Source organism: Alligator mississippiensis, chromosome 14 (assembly GCF_030867095.1).
Source record: "Alligator mississippiensis isolate rAllMis1 chromosome 14, rAllMis1, whole genome shotgun sequence".
NCBI classification, from domain to species: domain Eukaryota; kingdom Metazoa; phylum Chordata; order Crocodylia; family Alligatoridae; genus Alligator; species Alligator mississippiensis.
In genome coordinates, this window is record NC_081837.1 from 39,863,759 (window position 1) to 39,885,931 (window position 22,173).

Sequence of the window (22,173 nt, forward strand, 5' to 3'; positions counted from 1 at the left end):
GAGGGGAAATGTTCATGCAAAACCCCTGTAATAAATCAGAGCCATTGTAATGCCAAGGGAGCCATGATGTGGGCCATAAGAGACAGGACCAGACGGCACTGAGTTCTCTGAACAAGCAGCTAACTCGGTGCTTACCTGGCTGCAAGGCAGAAGCCTTCTTCCAGCTGTGCTACCCCGCCCTCGGATCAGGCAAAGACCCACCATCTAGCAGGATCCAGACATCAGCAGCTTTTTATTACCGTTCTCTTGGAGACAACATTGATACACTGAGCTGTACAGGCTCCTGCAGGTTGAGGCCTCAGGACCAAAGCTCTGGCCCTTCTGGTGCCCCTTTAGAGGGCAACCGCCACCCTCTAATGCATCAGAGAAGGGCTTGGGGCTGGTGGGACAGAGGGAACAGGCATCCCAAGCTGGGGAGCATGCCTATTCAGCAGGATGCACCCTCTCCCTGTCTCTGTAGTTCTGGCATTGGCGTGCTCTGCTTTGCAGCAGCAGCTGGGATTGTCTGGTACTACCCACGGCACCAGCGTCCATTAGCCTGTCGAGCTCTCCAGAGCTCAGGTGGGGAGCCCAGTTCCCCTCCAAACCCCTGTGTGTTCCCTGCATGCTGCAGCTCATACACGAGCCACTGAAAGGGTTAAAGCCACCTCCTTGGGCCCCAGCTGACCTCCTGGGAGCATGGGGCAAGCTCTTAAGTGGGTGCTGTGATGCCCCCACACCTGCCTGAGCTGCACATGAAATGAAGGGCAAGGACTGTTCTTGATTCATGAGACTATTCTGCCAGGTCTGCTCCTTCCCCATGCACAGGGTAGAGTCTCCGAGGGACTCAGCTACCCATAGGCCCCAGGGCTTGCAACACAGCCAGGAATAGCTAAAGGGCAGAAACAGGTCAGCCATTTCTGGACATGACCCCTGAAGACCCGTAACCAAGAGAGAGGGGACCAGTTCCCACCACCAGGCTCTCCAGGCCCTTTACTCCCAGCATAGAGGTGCCAAGGGCTTGGAGAGGATGCAGGCCTTAACCATGCAGCCACCAAGGGGGTGCAGGGCTAGGCCCCGCTGCCTTCCCACCTGCTTCCTTTACAGCTTTGCTCAGCAGCCACATCCGAGGTGGGTATAAAGCACGCTCTGGGCCCCAGCCGTGTGCCAGTCCCTGCTAGGAGCCCAGAGATGGCAGCAGCTGGACTGTGAATCTGAGGCAAAGCAAGAGCCTGAGACAAACACGTGCACAAAACAAGAACCCCGGGACACACCTTCAGAGCCCCTGGCACCATGAGCGCACTGCCCGGGTCGAGCTACAGGACACTCAAACCCAGAGCCATCCTCTCTAGCTCCCAACATGCTCCCCTTGCCCCAGACCCCAGGGAAGGTTCAGATCTCAGTCTTCCAGCCCAAGGGCAGGCCAGAGCAGAGAGCCCAGAACAGACACACACAACCCTGGTTTGGTCTCCAGGGCCCTCAGACCACTTCTGGGCAAAGATGCTGGATGTACAGCCCCCTCCCAGACATACAGGATCCCTCCTTCACCCTTGTCCCCTCCTTGAGGCAAGGGTGGATGCTGAGAGCACATGGGACAAGAGAAGCCTCTTTGCCAAGGATAAGGGAGTAGGGAGGCACACTCATTATAGCTACTCTGACCCCAGCTTTAAGGCTCAGGGCTAGAGGAAAGGAAAGGCTCCCAGCCCTGGGGCCTTGGGTGCAGCAGCTGCAGGGCTCATAGCAGTGAGTCCTCCAGCCCTGTGCAACATGGGAGAAAAGACCCCCTAAGAGTGAGCTGAAAGCGGGAAGGGGAAGGAGCCTGGGCCTGCAGAGCTCCTGGGCTCAGCCCGCCCCAGGGCAGAGGGAGGCAGAACTGTGCTGCCCACAGCTGGGAGCTGGGGGTGGAGAAAAGCAGGTCTGGGGCCTGCTGTGCAGCTGCATAGGGGCAGGGGTGGCAGGGAAGGAGGCAGCCACAAAGATCCCGGTTGGAGAAGTCTTCCACTGGGGCAGCCAGCACTGACCCTGCAGGACACGTCTGTCCATCAGAAGGAGAGGGCAGCAGGGCAGAGGGGCCCTGGGGCAGAAGGAAGAGGTAGAGACAGACACCCCTCCCCGCTGGGGCAAAATCGATGGCACATCCCCACAGAGAACGTAGTGCCAAGCAGCAACAGTCCAGTCCAGTGAAGCACAAACCGGCGAGGTGGCCCAGCCCAAGGGCAGAACAGGGCCAGGCCAGTGCTGACTGTGAAGGCGGTACCAGTCCGCAAGGCACTCCCCTGTCCAGCCCGGCTGAGCCCACGGGCTTCCCGCATCCCTCAGGGTCCAGTGTTTCAATCCAAGACAAAAAGCCAAGTCCTTTTCTGAACACGTTGCGTCTCCAGCAAAGCCATCGCTGGGCCCTGCCCAGAGATGGTATTGCCATGCCCAAGGGCATCCATTTCAATTGCCAGCTCCGTGGAAAGCCTCCCCCATCCTTCCCACTTCTGCTCCCTCCTGAGTGGCCGCTCTCCCCGCTTGTGGGTGACAGCTTGAGGTCCGTGGACGTGGCAGGAGAGAACGGCTTGCAATCTTGTGGACCGGAGGACTCCTCAGGTGGGGATGTCACTTGGACACGTGCAGGGTGGTCACTGCTGGCTTTGCCTTGAAGTACTGCCTAAATCTTAGCTTTGCATACCTGCCACGAGATGCACACACAGGCCGGCTTAGCACCAGGGAGCACGGACTGCGGCCAGGACGGCAGCTACCCCATGGGAGGTACCTAAAGAGAGGAGCTGCTTGGCGGGGTGCAGCGGTTTCCTCAAAAAAGATAATAAGGGAGCCTGGGAGCCTGGGCCTCTTATACCAGGTGAGGTGGGGGTGGGGGGATGGAGAGCTGAGTGCACCTAAGGAGAAGTTTGCTGCCTTTATTTGGGGAGTTTCTGGGCCAAACTTTTGAGGAGGCAATGGATTGACCAGCCCCTATCCTCAGCGCACAGGGGTGTTCATGTGTCTGACAATGGAGCACTGTCACCTTCTAGCGGTGGCCAAGCTCACCGCAGCCTCAGAGAACAGAGCAGAGCTCTTCAGCTCAGACAGGAGTGATGCCCGTGTGAGGAGCATCTCCCAACATGCCCTGGCAGATGCTGCAGCAACAGTGCACGCTGCCCAAGGCTGGCAGCTCAGAGGAAAACAGCAAAGGGCTTCTTACTAGCCTGCCCCAGAAGGGCATCTTGGCTCAGGGCCTTGCCCGAGGGGGCTGCCCTGCCCACATCCACCTCTCCCCATTTAGGCCTCTGGCTTGGTGCAGGAACCCACTCACCTTAGGAAGTTAAAGTCTATGGTTGAGTATTTGTCCTGAATCAGGGCCCAGAATGCCCAAAGCAAATGGGAGGCCTGTAACACAGTAAGAAAAACCAGCCTCAGTAAAGTCTCCCATACATCACTGCTGCCTCCATACCCAGGGCTGAGACCCTAACCTGGTGTAGAGCAGTGTAGCACCACTGGTATCAGCACAGCAGCGCGGATCTAGCCAGCTGGGGATCCGGCCTGTGAGCAACCTTAATGCACTTAGGCTGGCCAGTTTGTTCCTGCGCCTGCCTCGTGAAGGACCTGGATTTGGGATAAGCACTGAGCAGCCCCAGACAGAGCCCACAGCCCCACAGCTTTGTCTGACCACAGCACGCACAGGTGGGGCTGCCTTCAAATCCACCAGAGCCAGATACGCTTTAGTTCCTTCCTGGTACCAGAGATCCCAGCCAGACCCTTTGCAGCTGGAGCAAGCCTTGGCTTTTGTCCTTTGCTGTCTGGTGCCTCATGCACTATAGCACGTCTAGGATGAATCTCTTCCCCTGCATGCTTGGAATAGCAGCGGCATCTCAAAGTACAAGCCAGCCATTTCAAGGGAAACTCCGCCGGCACCTCATTCCCCAGGCCTGTGGTTTGTCCTCACTGCAGACCTATCTGCGGTTGTTTATGACTTGGTTTCTGAGGAAGGTAAATCTCCTCCCAGCTGCCAGGTACAAAGGTCCCAGGAGCAGCTCTGGCAGGTTGTTGCCCCCTGTGGGAGTCGCTTAGATAAGCAGCCTTGGCAGAGAGTCTGACAGCCTTGAATCCCAGCAGGATCAGTCCCACATTCAGCCCAACACGTAGCTGAAGCTTCTGCCCACCTCCTGCGGACACCCCCTCCGCTCACAGTCTGCGTGCATCACCCTTGGATTGGCCGCCTGCCTCAGGGCACCGGTGCCACCTCGGCCCGCCAGCCCAACACAGGGTTCTGTTTTCTTCTGCCCAAGCCCCTTTCTCTCATCTCTTCAGCAGGGCCAGTACAGACTGTCTGGCCCTTGGCAAACATGAGTAGAGTCCAGCAAGGTCAGAGCCACCTTTAAGCTTCTGGTCCAGTGAGAGCTCAGAGCCAGATTTCCAAGCAATCAGCACCCAGATTCTTCTGAAGAGGCTGACCCCAATGTGCTGATCTCCCTGATAACCCAGCCACAGCACCGGGGCCCAGCTCTGCTAGACCTCAGGCCCAGGGTGCCTGCGAGGTGGGCTGGGATGCCAGCCTAGCTCTGCTACTTGTGAACCAATCCCACAGGCAGATGGTCTGGAGAGAGGAAGTCATCTACTGCCTGGTCCACCTTCCCCTGCAGCCCCTCTTCAGAGCTGCCATCAGCCCAGGGACCTCAATCTTTCCTGTAGTCACAAACCACAAAGCCACCCCCAGCTCAGGGTTACCTAGTGCTGCCACCTCCCGTAGGTCAAGCTCTGCTCTAGGGTGCTTCTCTCACCTGCCAGAGTCAGCAGATTGCAAAGGAATCTGAGCTTCAAAAAATACTCTTGAGGTTGCAGAAAAAAGCTGGAAACCTGGACCTGGAGGCAGCCTACAGACTCTAAAGCCCAAGGGCCAATGGAGAGAGCCCCATCTTTCTTCCTTCCTCAACATCTCATGACTGAACACCTGTGGATGGCTAGGGGCTAGCGGCTGGGCCTAAATGACAATTTGTAATGGAAAGCAGGGGCAAATCAAGATCCCTGAAGGTGGCAGAGGAAAGCGGATGGGACAGCTCGGAATAGTCCTGAGGAATGGGGTGGCACACTGCACTGCTGAGCACCTTGCTCCTCCAGAGGACCCAAGAGGGACGCTCACAGAGCGAGGGCATTCCTGATGGGCTCTGCTGAAGCACACCTGGCCAGGCTTCCTGCGTGCTACACCCTTACTTCAGGGGTCCATCCTCCCCTCCTCCCCTGCCTGTGCAGGGCATACTCACTAAGGAGAACTTGTTCACTTGCACATAGAGGGTCTCCAGCTCCTTGTCGGACACGGCTCCCCCTCCACCTCCCTGGTCCTCTTGGTTCAGTTGCTTGTAGGCATGCAGGTAATGCCTCAGCCACTGCAGCTGGGTCTCTTTGCTGGGGTATAGCCGGTAATCCACCTCCTTCACCCCTGCCAACGGGAGCCAGGAATGAGGAGATGGCAAGATGGAAAAACACCATAAGGTCTCAAGGGCAAAGCAGCTTCATGAAAAGGGCAATCCCAGAGCACCTTTCCATTAGCCCTCTAGAAATGCCCACTCCCCCAATCCAGGACAGCACCAGTGGGAGATGTTACTGCTACGCACTCAAGCAGGGGAAGCAAGGATACAGATCCCATATGCTTCTAACACAACCCTGTCTTGCAGATTTGCTGGGACTTGGGGCCGGGGAAACCCAAGAGCAAAGTGCGGAACCTAGGCTCTTATACTGTGATTTCTCCTGTGATATTTGTGCTGATTCCTAACTCTTCCTGCTCTCTATAGGGAAACCCTCCCTACGGAAATTCTGATTTTAAAAGTGACTTATCATTTGGACTGATCTCAGAGGGCAGAAGGTCCCAGCTGTGCTCAGCTATGGTCAAGTCTGGATTCAGTCTGCACTGGTCTCCAAGCTTCAGTCCTCCAGGACGTGATACATCTACTGGGCCTTTTATCAAACCTGGCAGCCACCCCAGAGCATGCAGGAGCTCTGCTCAGCAGCTTGGAGCTGCCACGTGCTCCCAACCCTGCATTAGGAAATCAGCTAGGGCAGAATGAAGTGACCCCATGAAACCACCAAGGCAACCTGAATGACCTCCAGCCCAGAGGAGCTCAGGTCAATGCCTCCCCCAAAAGGTGCTGGTGCCATCCTCCAGCACAACGCCCCTCTGCTGAGCCAAAGAGTCCTGCAAGAACAGGAGGGATGACTGCCAGACACTGAACTGTCCACTGCAGTTCCCAGAGGTCTCCCATCCAAGGGCTACCCCACCCCTTCCCCATCCCTGCTTAGCTTGCGAGGTCTGCAGGGAGTGCAGCAGAAGGCTGCGGCGACTGCAGACAGCACGCCAGGGCTCCCTGTCTAGACGCTCAGTAATTGCAGAGTGAAGCGAGGTTGCTGGGTAATTACACTCCAGGGCTCCCAACGGAGGCTGCTGCTAACCTGCACTTCAGGCTCTCCCTGGGGAGAGGAGGGAATTGAACCCACAGTTCCCTCATGCATATTCATGAGGCAATTAAACAGCACCCTCCGCTACCTGTAAGTAAGAAAGGGCCTGAGGGGACTGCTCACCTGCAAACTCATTGAAGTGGTTTCCAATGTCAAAAGCCTGGTAGTTGTAACTCGTGTACTCGTAGTCTATGAACCGCACGTGCCCTGCAGAAGCCAAAAGAAGGAGCCATTAAAGCAGAGGCCAAAATGGAGCCTCTGATCCATCAGCCTGTTTGTGTTTGGAACAGCATTATGGGGGTAAGGGTTGCACTCCCCCAGGCGTTCACAGTCCTCTTTGTGCAAAGCCCAGAACCCACCTTCGGCTTCGTTGTAGATGATGTTCTTACAAAGCAGGTCGTTGTGGCAGAGCACAACGGGGGACCCCAGCTGGGACAGATACTCCTGCACCCAGGCAACCTCTTGTTCCAGCACCTCCAGGCTGGGCACATCCTGATGGAGGCTGGGGGAGGAAGAGCAAGCGATGTCTTTCCCATGCACAGCAAGCCTCCTTTATTTTCTTCAAGCACGGTCAAATCATAACAGTAAAAGCACAGTGAGAGCCAGGGGTCCGAGCTGGAGGGCTCCCAAGGCCAAGGTGGCCCTTGGAGACTCGCGTGCTTCAGGGGCTATTCAGAGCTCCTGGTGGCCCCAGAGAGCAGCACGCCCTGACCACAGGGCCGGGAGCCTAGTGCTCTGCTCACTACCATGTCTCCCTGTGATCAGTACAGTCAAATGCACTGACACAAGGTCTTGATTACAGTCTTTGAAAGGTCTAGAACGACAAAGCTCCAGCCTGCTCACCTCATCTACCGCTACAGCCAAGCCCCAGGCCCCCAAGCCACAATCCCAACAGGATTTAACAACAACCCAGAGGAGCACGTGATCCATTAATAACCTCAAAAAGACCTAACTGTATCAAAGCCAGAGATGGTTAATCATTAAATCCAAGCAATCATTCAATACATGCTGTCTAGGCAGAGCCTGCGGGATGTGCAGCGTGTATTAACAAAGGCTCCTGAGTTCAGCCAAGTTTTAAGGTAACACAGTTAATAATTTGCTGGCTATCTAGGTTATTCACCTTCGTTATTTAATGTGACCGGCAACATCCAAGAGGGTGAATCCAGACCCGGGCTGTGCCATGTTCTAGATTCACCCATCTGTAAAGGGCTTGAGCCTCAACCTTAGATCTTAGGGTCAATCTTGGGCTTTGCCAGGGGCGTGCGTCTCGGCTCCACTTCTTGCCAGGTTCTGGCTGGTGTCACCCTTCCAACCCACTGCCTGGGCTTGTAGTAGCCCCTACAAGGACAAGTGAGAGCTGCCCTGGGATGGCCCAGGTGGGGCGATGCTGCTAGACCCCCTCTGCCTTTACCTTGGGTTGGATACCTTTGTGAAGAGCTCCGTTTTCACGATGGAAAGGAACTTGTGCAGCTTGTGCCACAGGCTGGGCTTGGGGAGGCTCCCATTGGCATGGATGGCATGCATTTTGGCCATCTCCTGGGCAATCAGCCTGCAATAGATCACACACATAAAACAGGTGAACTTGTAAAACAGGGGCTAAGCTTAGAGACTTCACTGGTTCCACCAGGTGCCAGGGTGCTTGGCACCATCTGAAAACCTGTTCCAAGGTGTTCCAAATAAGGCACCAAAAAATCAAGGCCCAATGCTCCCAGCTCATGCTGATGGCAGCTAAGTCTGCTCTCCGCATGAGTCCTGCACCTTCAGGACATTCCAAGGTTTTGTCTGGGGGAAAGAAATCAGACTTAATGGGCCAAACTCTCTGATGGTGCCCAGGCCAATCTTGCCATTTTATGTAAAAACAAACCCTACTGCTTTTCTTTTCTTTTCTTTTTTAAACCAATCAATTTTGGGCTCCTTTTCTCCTAACTTGAGACTTTCAAATTCTTCCAGTCCAGGAGGACTAGAAACTTGGCTTTTTACAGTAATTAAACATGCAGATAAATAAGGCTGGGATTCTCGTTCAGTTTCTGGATGCAAGAACCTGGGGTTTTAAGAAACACGCCAAATGTCACAACTGTTGGCACCACTGCCATTAGCATCACTGGAGAATCTGAGAAGAGAAATAGTCGCACACAAAATAGATGAAAATAAATCAGCAAGGCTCTTGTGTTCTGGGAAGCATCAAAAATGTTTTGTTTTCAGTCTGATTTGAACTGAATCATCAAATTCCCAAGGTGTCTGCATTCATCGACAACGGAGAACCCTGGGGTTTCACTAGCTCTGCTCTCCAAAGTGGAGGCTGGTCTGCAGCAGAATGCTAAACCTGTCTCCTCTGCCCCTGCAGCCCCACCTCTCAGTGCAGGATGATAAAGGGGGACAGGCCCCTTCTACTGCCCTGGTTCCCCTGGGTGCACAGCCCACCAGAGTTTCTATGGCTGCAATAGCCCTCTTCTGGCTGCAGGCACATACCAGCTCCCAGTACGGGGCTTTTCAGGGAATGGGGGTTGTATACACCTTATTCCCACTTCGGGCCTGGCTTCCTCCAAATCCCATTCTCTGTAGCACCCTAAGCCTGACTCTTGGTAGCCCCTTCGGGGTACCTAGGCTACAGCTTGTAATGAGAGAACCCAGTCTACTGGAGAGAGGGTTTAAATCATGTCTCTTGGCTGCAGAGCAATGATGCTGCCTCCCCTCAGGTCAGGGCCAAGGCCATGTTTCCCTCCTGGAAAACAGCTTGGCAGGCTCTTGGAAACAACCTCACAAGGGTATTCACTTAGAGAGAGGCCGAGTGTCTTTGATCAGGCAGATTCCTTCCTTTCCTCCCATTCAGGCCTATATTTCCTCTGAGGAGGAGTCCTCACCGCCTCCGCCTTCTCAGCCAGGGGGTGGCATAGTGGGAATAGGATTCCTCTAGGCACCTGAATGAAGCAGCCCGAGGGTGACGCCCTGCCCATCACCTCTATTGCTCTCAAAGCGGGCAGGGAGGGGAGCTCTCCCCTGCTCTGCGGAGGCTGCAGTTTAAAATCAGGCCAAACCTTGAACCCCAAAGATCTCAGCAACCAAGACCTGCCTTTTCTCTGCTTCCCCTCCCAGCTGCGCCCCACTGCCCTTCTTGGGCCAGCTTTCAAGCCCAAGGGAGTCATCCTCAGTGGCACGGGGATTGGACCGCGGGCTCTTCTCCCCTCCCATGGCAGCCATAGAGAAAGGCAACATGGCCCCACTGCCCCCACCTGAACATCTGGGGGTCCTGCACGTGCTCGGGGCCCAGTGCTATCCCCTGCATGAACTCGTAGCACAGGCCATTCTGGAAGGAGCAGTAGAGGCTGGGGGCGCAGCCGTGGGCTTGCAGCACCTGGAAGTTTCTCAGCTCGCTCTCTCGGTCCACGAAGAGCTCCGTCTTCCTGCCATAGACACGCACCAGGACTGCATCCGCCATCGCCTCATCCACGTAGCAGGCCATGAGCTTATTGGTGATGCCATCGGTGAAGAGCTGGAGGGGGTGGGCAAAGGAAGCCATTAGTAGATACCTTCATGGCCACATGGGGAGAGAAGAGGGTGGCCAAGAGTCTGTGGACCTTACCCCTTGTCCCCCTGGCCACCACGCTTATGCCCAGCACCCCTACAAGCCAAGAAACATTCATGTCTCCATTTCAGAGAAGTGAAGAAAGATGCAACAAACATGCCCAAGGCCAGAAAGGAAACCTGTAGCAAAGCACTGCATGGAATTAGCTCTCCAAAGCCCCTACCCTCTGAGCTGTCTTTCCTCTCCTTGCCCCTCCTGCCAGGCTGAAGTGGTGGCTGAGGATGGAGAGTGCAGGGTGATCAGTCCCTCCTTCCCCGAGGAAACCCCAGTTTGCTATCTGGGCAGTGCCCAGAGAGGCCCTGGCAAAGGTGAGGCAGGTCAGACAAGTCCCCGCCCCAGGCTGGGAGCCAGTGCTGCTGGTCTCAGCTGGCAGGCTTTGGTACCCACTCAGCGCTGCTGTGAAAGACTCCACAAGTTTCATCCTCGCCCAGAAGATGCACTGCAGCAACAGGGAGGCTGCTGGTAGCAGGGAAGGGGCACACTTCAGCAGTTGCTGTGCAGGGAACAGCACACATTTCCTGAGGGCTCAGCTCAGTGCACGGCTGTTATCAATGTGGTTTGTAATGCCCTCCTGGGGGATGTGTCTGACCGGAGGGCCTGATGGATGGGATGGCAGGGATCCCGGTGATCCAGAACAGGGCTAGGGACTGGGGCCAGTGCATAGGACAGGAGCAGCAGGAACAGTCTGAGGGGCTGCTGGGGCTGGGCTGCCTGGCCAGACTCACTCAGGGTTTAGCTGGAGCAGAAAACGAGAGAGGGGAAGTGGGATGATGCTCCAGTCACAGGCGACTTGAGGTAGGGAGGTCTCAGCATAAATGTGTTGTGCATTGACTACACAACCCAAGCTTAAAACAAGAACGGCATGACTCTAGCAGGACTTGGTCTGACCCCAGGGTCAGTTCCAAGCCTGGACTCGATCCAGGCTCGCCAAGGATCACGGGAGCCAAATTCTCAGCACGTCGGAGGTGCCGGTGAGGGACCCCGGCCAAGCTGGGGAGGGGAGGGGACTGGGCTGAGGTTGTGGGTCGGGGGCTCCCAGGGGTTGAACCCAGGGATGAATCCCTCATACAGCACAAAGGATCTGGCATAAAAAACTGCAAGGAGCAAGTGAAATAAACAAACCCTCCCCGTGGGGCCGCGCAGCACCAGGCAGCGGAGACGTCTCTGCTGGGGACGCCTCTGTCACGGCACTGATGGCTCCCCGCAGATGGAGACAGGGTTTTGTTCTCTCTGCTCCCGAGCTTGGCCGGGAGCCCGAGCACATGGAGTACCCCCTGCCTGCCCCCTCCCCTGCTGCAGGAACAAGCTGTCCCAGGCCAGGCCTCTGCTTGCCCCAGCTCCCTCTGCCATGAACCCTCCTATGTGCACTGGGCTGTGGAGCAAATGCAGGGAGGGGTATTTCAAGAGGGCAACTCCAGGAAGTTGTGGGCTGACAAGCACTTCCCTCACTGAGACGGGCAGGCACCAAAAGGAAACACAGCAGGCTCATCTCAGTGCCTGGAACAAGGCTACGCAGCTCCCTGGAGCAGGCACTTATCCCGACTAAATGCTCGGTAAATCTGGAGCACTGGGCACTTCATAAGCATTGCTTGCTGTTTGCTACATGCTGTCATATTAATAACCCCAAAATGACCAGCTGGCCTCATTTTGAAGGCTTCTGATAGCAGCCCTCTGCCAGCCTGGTCCCCATGCCCGGTCCCATTCTCAGGACAGCAGGGCTGTGATGCACTTCCATGACTCATGCGGATCTGACCCCAGCTGACTTCCTGCCCCCTGGGCAGGGAGCTGGATCGGTTGATCTTGAGAGGTCCCTTCCAGCCCTAATGTCTATGAAATCTGTGTTCCTTACAATATCAGCAATAAGCAGGAGTAACTTCATGGTCTCAGCAGACATACAGCAGAGTACAGGAGGTGCAGAAGAGAGACCAGGCCTGTTGTGTGGGAATGAGGAGACTTATCATTCCTGTTGGGATAAGGCAGCTTCCCAGGGAAACCATTTTACTAGCATCAAAATTGGGAGATTTGGATCCTCATGCAAAGACGGGAGACCACAGCTCACACCTCAGGCTGCAGGCACCGGCTGGGCAAGGTGCCCCCCAGAGAGAGCCCTCCTCTAAGAGACGGAGGTTCAGACTCATATGCCGCTCAGAAGGTAGCTCTCTGCCTAAACACAGCTATCTGGTGCTGCCTGAGTACTGGTCCAACTAGGGCGCAGAGAGCAGTGACATGCCAGCTGCATGATGTGTTCCTGTGGGGAGCAGGGGTTGCAGTGGGAACAACATAAGGTACAGCTGGATGGCACTGGCTTTGCAACCTCCTACCCCTGCAGGTCTGACAGGCCAAATCCTAGGCAGCTTCATCACAATCAGTGGACCTGTAGCTTTGAGCCAGTGGAGTGAGGCTGATTTATTCCCCCTGCAAGACTGGAGGAGGCTGTGGGACCACAGAGGTGGAAGGGACCTCAAGGATCATCTCGTTCAACCCCCTGCACAGGTGCAGGATGCACGATGGCTAACCCATCCCTGGCAGATGTCCGTGCTGAGCAGTCCCCACTTGCCCAGCTGTGCTGGCTTGTAAGCTGACCCCCACCTCAAGCTCCCCTCGCCAGGTCCAGTTGGAGCTCTCCCCCAGGTGTGAATAGGATTCACGGCCTTTATCCTCTTTGCATGCCATGTCCTGGCTCCCAACAGCTTAGGCGTCACTCCCTGGTGACGCACATCAGCGGGAGCCCTCTGGTTGCACAGACAGCGTCTTCTCCACTTTCCAGGCAGAGGCAGCTGTCCAAGGGATGTCCCGAGACATTCCCAGAAGATGAGAGTATCAGTTGCACAGCTAGTCATGCTCAGTAGGCTCACAGCCTTCTCACCATCCCTGCCTGAAACGTCCAACATACCTTACTGAGACGACAGGGGCTAGTATTTCTGCCATAAGGTGGATGGGCAAGTAGAAAGGAGGGATTTACTGCAGCCAGGAGGAGAGAAAAAATAAAGTCAAAGATGCAAGACTGGAGGTTTTGGTGTTTTGAATGCAGGCATGGCTCTGAGCAGTAGCATTGCAAAGTCACCACAGACCTGGCCGAATGGAGGAGGGCTGTGCTGCACTGAGGCAAATCCTTCCCTGCAGGCCCAGAGAGCAGCCCTGGTACTGGCTGGCATGCCATGTGCTGCCAAGCTTTTGAAATGATGCCGGGCTCCCCTTAGCACAGGGACTGCAGGATGTGCACACACAGGCACAGATCCCCCGGCTCCCACCTGCCATCTGCTCCTGCCTCAACCCACCTGCGCATTCAGCACCCAACTGGCCCTACAGCTGCCTGCTCCCCCATCAGCGCACATGCAGCACGACCGCATACCACATCCCGCTGCTCTCACCCACATCCCAAGCAATCCCTGCCCACACACGGGCTCTCACATCCACTCTTCACTCCACGAGGCTCCTGTCATCACTGCCAGATGTACAGCTCTGTAAGCAGAGGCATCTGGCTGCCATGGTCAAGCTGTCTGGAAGGCGTGGCGCTCAGCCCGGCTCCCCAGCCCACTGCAGTCTCAACTGGGCTTCCCTCTAGATTCATCGCTCTTGCTTTCCTCATCACGCAATGGAGCAGCGCACGCTTCTCCGGCAGCAGGATATTCACTCGCTTGCTAAGAGACAGATGCCAAGAGACACTCCTGAGTCCACATGCTTTCGTGGCTGCATCTAAGGGATGCCAGGATGTAGGGCCAGCTCCTTGGGGTCGTCGCAGCTACAGAGCAACCTACAGACTTCTCTTTCTCGCTCTGGGAGGTGAACTGCTCTTAGATAGCCTCAGAGTTGGGGGCCAGAGGGTTTGGCAGACATCTGCAGTGTTGCCATGCAGTAGCTGTACCCTGACAGCATGGGCCTGTTCATGCTCTAGCAAGTCACTGGAGCAACACACTCCAAGTGAGCCCCGGCCCCAGCCCATCCAAAGCACCACAGTCTTAGCTCCAACGAAAGAAGGCCTGCAGGGGATCAGAGCCCCTCACCACGGCAGGGACACACTGGAGGAGAGGGGCCGATGGAGCCTTATTGATATCAATACAGCTGGGGAAGGCACAAGTCCACCCTGAGAAGAGAGGTTGCCCATGCCAGATGCTGTGCCAACACATGACAAGGGGCAGCCCCAGCCCAAAAAAGTTTACAGCCTCAGCTCCGAGTTTCCTGCCTATTAGCATGTGCCCTTTCCTGTCTCTTTTCATGCAGCTTCTTGTATTTAATTACACTTGGCTATTAATACATTTTTAATGGCACTCCAGGCACACTGGAAATGTGCTTCCTTACAGGACAACGCGGAAATGTATCCAGTACAGCTGCTGCTCCCTCCCGCCCACCCAGGCCCAATTGCAGGTGGCCGCTGAAGATGTCAAGACGAGGCACGTTTCTCTTTCTAATTTGATCAAGAGCAGAAGTGCATCCCCAGGTGCACAAGGAGCATGCTAGGGCAATGGGGTCTCCCCTGCTGCTTTTTGGGCACACGTTGGGGTTGCTGTGCCAAAGAGCAGGTGTGCCAGGGTGCTCTGTGGCTGCGAGGGGCAGAACCTCTTCTGGACAGCTCTCTATTCCACAGCTGCCTGGGATGCAAAACCCTGTGCTACGTTCCTACGAAGGCAGGGCAAGTAAATCTGACGCCCAGCCAGCCCCTACCTGATCCCACCTTCATGCCCTCCAGCCTGTCCCTACTTTTATTGCTACTCAAACCCACCCGCACCCAGGAGCCGAACGCGACTGCCACGCGAGAGACGGAGCCCCACTTCCCCAGCCCACCCAGCCTAGCAAGGGACCCAATCCTGCACACACTGAAGCCCCCCTGGGGAACTTCAGTGTTGGGGGGAGACACACACGTTTTGGGAGGGCAGAGCCAGGCCTCCAGGCTGCAAACCGCAGCAGGGTGCCTGGCCTTCTCCAACCCAGAGAATGCAAATATTGCACGTTGGCTGTGGCTCCCTGCGGCAGGGTTGACAGAGTCCAGATTTGTTGGGGCTGGTCCTGCTTGGAGCAAGGGGCTGCACTGGGTGACCTCGGGAGGTCCCTTCTAAACCTCATTTTCCACGATGGTCCAGGGCTGATCCTTCCCCAGTCCCGCAGCTCCCTGCCAGCCCCGCGGCTCTAGGGGTCTCGCTCTTTGCACCGGGTGCTCAGGGCTGAGGCCAGATGCCGCAAGTGCCCCCTCCCCTGTGCCAACCCCACCGACCCCTTCCCCTGCCTACCCGGGGTTGGCACCAGCCCCCAAACCCAGCCCGGTCCCTCCAGGTGCTCCTGTGGAGGGGATCCTGGTGCCCAGAGGGGCCAGAGCTGGCGGCGGGGGTGCAGCCGGGCACCCCGCGAGCCCTACCTTGGTCTTCACGCGCTCCGCGTCCCAGTGCGGCCGCAGCTCCCGCATGAGCCGCAGCGCGCCGGGCAGCAGGTCGGCCTCGTCCACCGCGATGCCCAGGTAGCGTAGCGCGCCACCCGCCCGCGCCGCCATCCCCACGTGCGGCCTGGAGGGCCGGGCCCCCGGCGGGGCCGCAGCCGGGGCCGGGCCGCGGCCGGAGCGGGAGGAGGGGCGGGGGCGCGGCCATCGCTCCGCCTGGCCCGGCCCGGCCTGCCATTGGCCCGCCCGGTCCGGCCCCATTGTGAGGTCAGCGCCGGCCGGACCCGCCCGCGGGCTGCGGCGCCGCCCGGATCCGCTCCGGGGACCCGGGCGGAGCGGGACTTGGCTGCGGGGATCCCGGGCGGCAGAGCAGGGATCAGGACAGAGGAGCGATCCACTGCGGGGACCCCGAGCAAAGCAGGGATCAGGACAGAGTGGATCCCGGGCGGAGCAGAGATCCTAGGCAGAGCAGGGATCAGGACAGCGGGGAGAACCACTGTGGGGACCCCAGGCAGAGCAGGGATCCTGGGTAGGGATCAGGGAAAATCCTCTGTGGGGATCCCGGGTGGAGCATGGATGAGGACAGAGGGAAGATCCACTATGGGGATACTCTGTGGGGACCCCAGGCGAAGCAGAGATCCTTTGTAGGGATCCTAGTCAGAGCGGAGATCAGGACACAGGGGAGATTTGCAGGGATCGTCTGAGGGGGTACCAGTCAGAGCAGAGATCCACTGGAATCCAGGGTAGGGTGGGGATCTGCTACAGAGCAGAGATCTTCTGTGGGGATCCAGGGCACAGTGGAGGTCCCTTGCAGGGGCAGGGACACAGACACAGCAGGGCACTGCAGGCACTGCAAGGATCGTGGCAGGGGCTCTGGGAGAGGCAAGGACTGACGGGGCCAGGTCTGAGGGAACTGGGCAGTGCCTGCAGGAGGGAAGCAGGGCGCACATAGCATAGGGCTGGCACAGTGGCCCCAAGGCTTGAATCTCACAGCCCAAAGAACCAGGCCCACTGCTACAAGACCACTGCACCACCCTGCCTGCTTATTTTGGGATCCTGCCATGGGGGAAGGTGCCTTTCCAAGGATAGCAAGAGGCTTGCAGCAACCATTGCCTCCACTGAACGGGATAGTGACAGCTGAACGGCAGCTAAGGATCAGCCTCCCTTGGCCTGGGCCTCTGTCGCGGGTCGGCGCGTTCCAGATCGGCATAATTATCAAAGGCAATAACGATCACTGGGAGCCAGAGGGGCCCTGCGAAAGTGCCTGGCCAGTGGAAGAGGCCGGACAGCTGGAGAGGCTGCTTACGGAAGGAAACAAACCAGCCGGGTCCCTGAGGTTTACCCTATAAATAGAATCCGTCCTAACACTGCAGCGGGATGGTCATAATTGCTACAGCCACTTGGCTGGACAGCGCTGGGCCTAATTGCCTCATCTGTTACAAGCAGAAGCGTTAATACAAGGCACTTGCAGATCCCCAGGAAATGGCCCTGTCACTAGCTATTAGTGGTGTTAATAAGCTGCCAAAGAGGCCCAGGGACTCACTGAGTGGCGGAGGCTTGTGCCTCTAGCCGCTCAGCATGGTTGTGTCTAATCTGGATGGCTGTTCAAGGGACAGGCTTGTGTTCAGCATTGATGGAGTCCACAAACAGGGCCCAACCCTTCCCTTCCTCCCCGGCTCCCACCAACCCCAGCAGAGGCTTGCTCATCACCTGTACTGCAGGGGCGTGAGCATGCTTTGTTCTGGGAAGAGCTGTAGGAGAGGTCTCCAGTCACAGCTTCTCCGTGGCAGCTGGCTTGGCTTCCCCATGTTTCTTTCAACCCATCCAATCTCTACACCCCTGCCAGGCCAGGCCTCTCTTGGTCTGCTATCTGGTACCATGTAAACCAGCACAGATTGTTCCATGGTTGGGTTGTCAGCAACTAAACCAGCACCTCCACCTGGGCTAGCCTGGGAGAGAAGGGTGTGTGGACACACAGCAGGACTAAAAAAAAAACCGGTCAAAGGGCAAATGAGTTCCCTGCGAGCCACTGACCATCCATACCTGGAGAGATGGGCACCGCCAGGTCGCCCTTCCCAAAGAATCACCAACGATGCAACACGACTCAATTAACCGAAGGGTTGTTACAGCACCTAAGGTACCCCAACAGTCACAGTGGCCTTGACAAGAAGCAGGGTTCTCAACCAAGCACTAGATGAGAGGGGCCCTTTGATCCCTCTCAGTAGCAGGAACTACTGTTTTTTTCCCTGCACATGCCCACAGCTTATGCACTTGCCAACACTCACATACCCACACCCATCTGCACGTGACCCTCTCGGGTAACCCTTGTTGACGTCTCAGTTTCCAAGTCCTACCCAAGCTTGCTGTTTGGCTTTTGAGCTCATTCCCACACAAAACGCCCTTTTGTGGTTCAAAAGCCCAATTGTTCCATTCCTGCTGCTAATACAAAAGACAGTTGATGAGTAGGATTCTCAAAACGCAGCGTAGGTCATTCAACAAGCCACCTGCATAGCAGTTGCTAATTGCACAACATGGGGAACAATCAAGAGATGCAAAGGGTGTCCATAAAGAGCAAAGGTAAAGGCATCCATGCACAGAGTGAACCCATGGACTTCTTGGACATGAGCCTTTGCAGCAGAGGAGCAGAGACCTGGACCTGAGTTACAGGAAGGTCACTAAGCCTTGGGGTCCCAACGCATTCAGTATCCTCCAGAAGCCTGCACCCTTCCCTGTAAACCGTGGCTATCCTCTCCGGCCAGCCTCACCGAGTGGAACGAGACCCGAGCCAGAGATTCAAGGGGACCCGGGCCCTGCTTGCAGGCTGCAGGCCGGGGGCACCGAACAATGGCCGGCCAAGTGCCAGGGCACTTATCTCCAGGGACTCGGCTAGGGAATACATAGCCTGCCCTCAAGAAGCAGGGCAGTAACCCAGCATGCGAGCTACCAAGTGGCCAAAAGGACATACTAGCCACCCAAAAAGAGGGGGCGTAAGACCTGTCCCCTGAGATACAGGGAGGTTGCCTGCCCAAAAGTAGGAGTGGGGGGAGGGCTAACGCTCCCTGAGGCCAAAAGGCACGGAAACCCATACCAGTGCTTATCCCCCTAGGTATGGAGGTGGGAGGAGAAGGCTATGAGGATGCATCTCGCCCCTTTCCCAGCACTGGGAAGAAAATAAGGTAAGCTGCAGTGGTTTTAACAACAAAAAGAAAATAACAAACGCTCTCATTCCCAGGCGCTCCTCTCTCTCACTCTCCACACTCTGACAAGGGAAAAAGTGTTCCCAGGCCAGAAAGGAGCTCCATGCCGCAAACCGCTTCACCTCCAGCCTTACACTGGAAAATCCTTCTCCGCTCCCAGGGGGCAAGAAGGCTGAGACCGGCACCCTCCTTACAGGGTATGGCCCGCCTGACCAGCCAGGCTGCCCACAGGGGGCAAAAGGGGCAGGCCCAGCACCCTGCTTACAGGGAGGGCCCTCAGCCAGCCAAAGGACAGAGCTGTCCCCAGAGGCACAGTGACACCTGCACCCTGCTTACAGGATGGTCCACAGCTCTGCACAACCAAGTCCTCCACCAAGAGGCACAGGACTCGCACCCTCATTACAGGGCACGGTCCGTCTGGCTAGCCAGACTGCTCGCAGCGGGTAAAAGGGAAAGGCCCTGCTTACAGGGAGGGCCCACAACCAGCCAAGGTGACACCTGCACCCTGCTTACAGGGTGGTCCACAGCTCCGCAGAACTTAGCCCTCCACCGAGAGGCACAGGACTTGCACCCTCGTTACAGGGTGGCACCCCCCCATCCGGATGAGAAGTGCCAGGCACAGATGCAGGAAGAAGGACAGGTGCCTGGACACAGGGATCGGAGAGGAGGCCACGAGCTTCAACCCAGCCACGGGAAAGTCATCAAGCTCTGGGTTCTAAAGAGTTTGCTGTCACCCCACAAGACTCAGCTCGTGTCTGCAAGGCGTCCTGCTGCACAACGCTGCAGACTGCTCTGTCTCTCTCAGCCCAGCCAAAGGAGGCTATGCCCACCCTGCTTACAGGGGCACCTCTCCGACTGGCTATGGCAGCAGACCTGGCCTCCCAATTACAGGACATCCAGCACTACGCACGTTCAAATCCACTGTCCTCGTGCGGTAGGAGGCAGCACGCACCCTGCTTACAGGAGCCTACGCCATCGACAGCCACCTCTGGCAGCTGGCCTGGACCCCGATTACAGGGCGGCTGCGCTGCACAAGACCACCAGCCAGATCCACACTCTTTACAAACGAGGTGGTGGTGACACACGCCTTGCTTACAAGGTTGTCCACCGTCCACCCGACTGCTGCACAAGTGCAACAGCATCAAGGGCAAAGACCCATTTCCGGGTTACAGGGAGCTTGCCCAAAGGCTCATGGAGCTGAAATTTGGCTAATACATGATTGAGACTTAAAGGCAGGGAGGTGATTCTGTCCAGAGTCCTTTTTCTTCACATTCTGTTTCTCCGGCTGGCTTTCGTCCTACGTCTTGTCTTCCCTGCTGCTCTTCCACCCGCTTCTCCTTCTGGTTCTTGTGAGGCCTGCAAGAACAGACACCAAGACCGGCTGTAATTGAACACGTGTCTAGCTGCTGCAACGTCTCTCTTTTGAGTCGTAACATTCGTTGGTTTCAATGCGCACAATATCCTCTGAAAACCAGCAACCTTCTCCATTACCCATGGGCAAGACCTGTGGATCAACCTCACAAAGTAACCTAAGATGAGAAGATGTAAGGCAAGGGTGGGCAAAATGCGGACCATGGGCCAGATGTGGCTCGCCTGACCATTCTATCCAGCCTGCGAGGCCCCTAAAAAATTTAGAAAATTAATATTTATCTGCCCTGGCTGCCTGTCATGCAGCCCTCAATGGCTTGCCAAGTCAGTAAGTGGCCCTCTGCCCAAAATAATTGCCAGGCTCCAAGATAAGGACGGGAGACCTGGATCTTCCTTGCAGGCCAGGAGGCACAGGAGGTCCCACCATTTGAAACCTTCCGAGGCTCATAAATCCCAGGGCCAACAACTTAATGATGGAACCCATGGAGTGGACACTTCCCATATCAGACTTGTCTTACCTTTGCCTTCTGTTATGCTGGCATGGTTTTCTTCCCTCCCAGTCAGCTGGCTCCTTCTCACCTGCTTTCTTGTCTGCTTGTTCATCAGGGGGCAATGTGGGTTGACCCCTGAAGGGGATTCATTTCAGGCTATTTGGGGCGGCAGCCTCACATGGCTGGTCCAATCTCCAACACTTTACTCCCAGAGAGCCAAGTTAAGCGATGTCTGCCACTAATCCCTTTTCAGGAAGGGATTCAGCATCTCGGGTGATCAGCTCACAGGTGTTCAGCACACAGTGGTTACAAGAGAACCACTGTAGAAATGGAAAAGGGCAGCGGGTGGGGGAAACTTGGACATGAGATGACAGAAGAGGGGAGAAACAGCGCAGTGGGGAAGCATAAACTTGGAGGTGAAAGATATCAGGAACCAAGGAAGTTCCTGGGACATCAATTTTATTAGTCCATAACAGGCCAGCTCACACCTGCCTTTCTGTCTTCTCTGGGAGGGTTTGCTACGGGTTGCACAAATGGTAGCAAGGTGCTGGGGGTACCACTCCCGCACCTGGCTGCACTGTACACAAGATCTGAAGGCCAACCCTCACATCAGCCTGCAGCAGGAACCTTGGGATCCATCCTGCTGTGACCTGCAGCTAGGCCATCGCCTCTTCAGGAGCCGCCTCCTTGAGTCCTAGTTACTCCTGCCAACAACAGATACCCAGAAGCCAGGCCTGCACGAAGGACGGCTTACTCTGCCTTTCCTCCACCAGCTTCTCTGAGGATGGCTGCTGTTTTGCGCAGCAGCCCAGCCTTGCTCACAGGTAGGCCTTTCCCCGGGACACCTGAAAAGGAAGTAAAAACCAGGTTGGCGCACACAAGAAATCTGCCCCAGCTCGGTGCATCTTGGGGCTTTGTTGTTTGGCAGGCAAGGCAAGTGATGCCAGGGGGAGGCTAAGAAGGCTCTGGCTGCAGCCGTCCTCACCAGCACAGCACGAGACAAGTCCGCCCTCAGGGCCACGCTCCCTCCAGTACCTTTCTCTTGGGACACCCTCAGGCTCAGCTCTCTCAGACTAAACCCCTGCAGGCTCCGCTCTCCCCTTGCCTTCACCCAGGAGCCACTGGAGGTTGCCCCGCCCTGGTGGTCCCTGCCCAGCTAGCCAGGGGCAATCCCTCCGCCCATTTTGCCACCAGCACTGCAAGGGGAGCCCCGGGAAGGCTGTGGCCCCTGCCTGCCTCGTGGCCTGGTGGTCAAGGCCCTGTGCTTTCAGGCAGGGCCCATGGGTTTCACTCTGCACAGGGGCAGCATCCTCTGGGCCCGGCTTTCACTCTTGCTTTCCCCAGTGGCACTTGCCCAGACACTGCAGGCCAAGGGCCATCGTATTTGCCATGCCGGAGAGGACTTGTTCCAGCTGCCTGGAGACGTCAAGCTGGAGGCCAGCCTATGTTTGCAGCCATGGTGCTGCCTGGGAAAAGTGAAGCTGTGCAGCACGTCGCCCTGGGCTGCGGGCAACAGTCTTCTCTGGCTGCTCAGCAGGGACCACTGTGGGGTCCCAGCTCCTGTGCGAGCCCAGCCAAGGGATGCAGAGAAGTGGGGCTCGGAGGCCTCCAGCCACAAGGGAATCCGGACCCCCAGCCCGAGCTTCGCAGCACCGTGCCCCGGCCCCCCACAGAGCACAGATATGTGGGGACCCAGGGAAGGCCACCTGCCCAAATACCCTCCCCGGGGCCTGGTTCAGACCAAGGTCAAGCTGC

At 56.7% G+C, this 22,173-nt stretch overlaps 1 protein-coding gene across 3 annotated transcripts; it reads right to left on the reverse strand.

The window, feature by feature from the left end:
- Positions 1-213: 213 nt before the first annotated feature.
- ETNK2 (ethanolamine kinase 2) lies at positions 214-15,543 on the reverse strand. Of its 3 annotated transcripts, none has more exons than XM_019477334.2 (8): positions 15,345-15,542; positions 9,642-9,901; positions 7,823-7,960; positions 6,771-6,913; positions 6,535-6,618; positions 5,223-5,390; positions 3,278-3,351; positions 214-2,653 (listed from the first exon to the last, which is right to left on the reverse strand). In XM_019477334.2, the coding sequence occupies exons 1-7, from the start codon at positions 15,474-15,476 to the stop codon at positions 3,287-3,289; spliced, it is 990 nt and encodes a 329-aa protein (XP_019332879.2). In that variant the 5' UTR covers positions 15,477-15,542; the 3' UTR covers positions 214-2,653; positions 3,278-3,286. The 3 variants fall into 3 exon arrangements, with proteins under 3 accessions (XP_019332879.2, XP_006264882.1, XP_059572982.1); XM_006264820.4 differs by having other exon boundaries at positions 5,223-5,398; positions 15,345-15,540; XM_059716999.1 differs by having other exon boundaries at positions 2,651-2,737; positions 15,345-15,543.
- Positions 15,544-22,173: the final 6,630 nt, after the last annotated feature.

Coding starts and splice junctions, on each gene's coding strand:
- ETNK2 (XM_006264820.4), bottom strand. CDS start 15,476: ATGGCGGCGCGGGCGGGTGGCGCGCTACGCTACCTGGGCATCGCGGTG. Junction 7,961..9,641: donor CAGGACCCCCAGATGTTCAG/GTGGGGGCAGTG, acceptor GATCTATTGCAG/GCTGATTGCCCAGGAGATGG. Junction 6,914..7,822: donor ACAAAGGTATCCAACCCAAG/GTAAAGGCAGAG, acceptor TTCCTCCCCCAG/CCTCCATCAGGATGTGCCCA.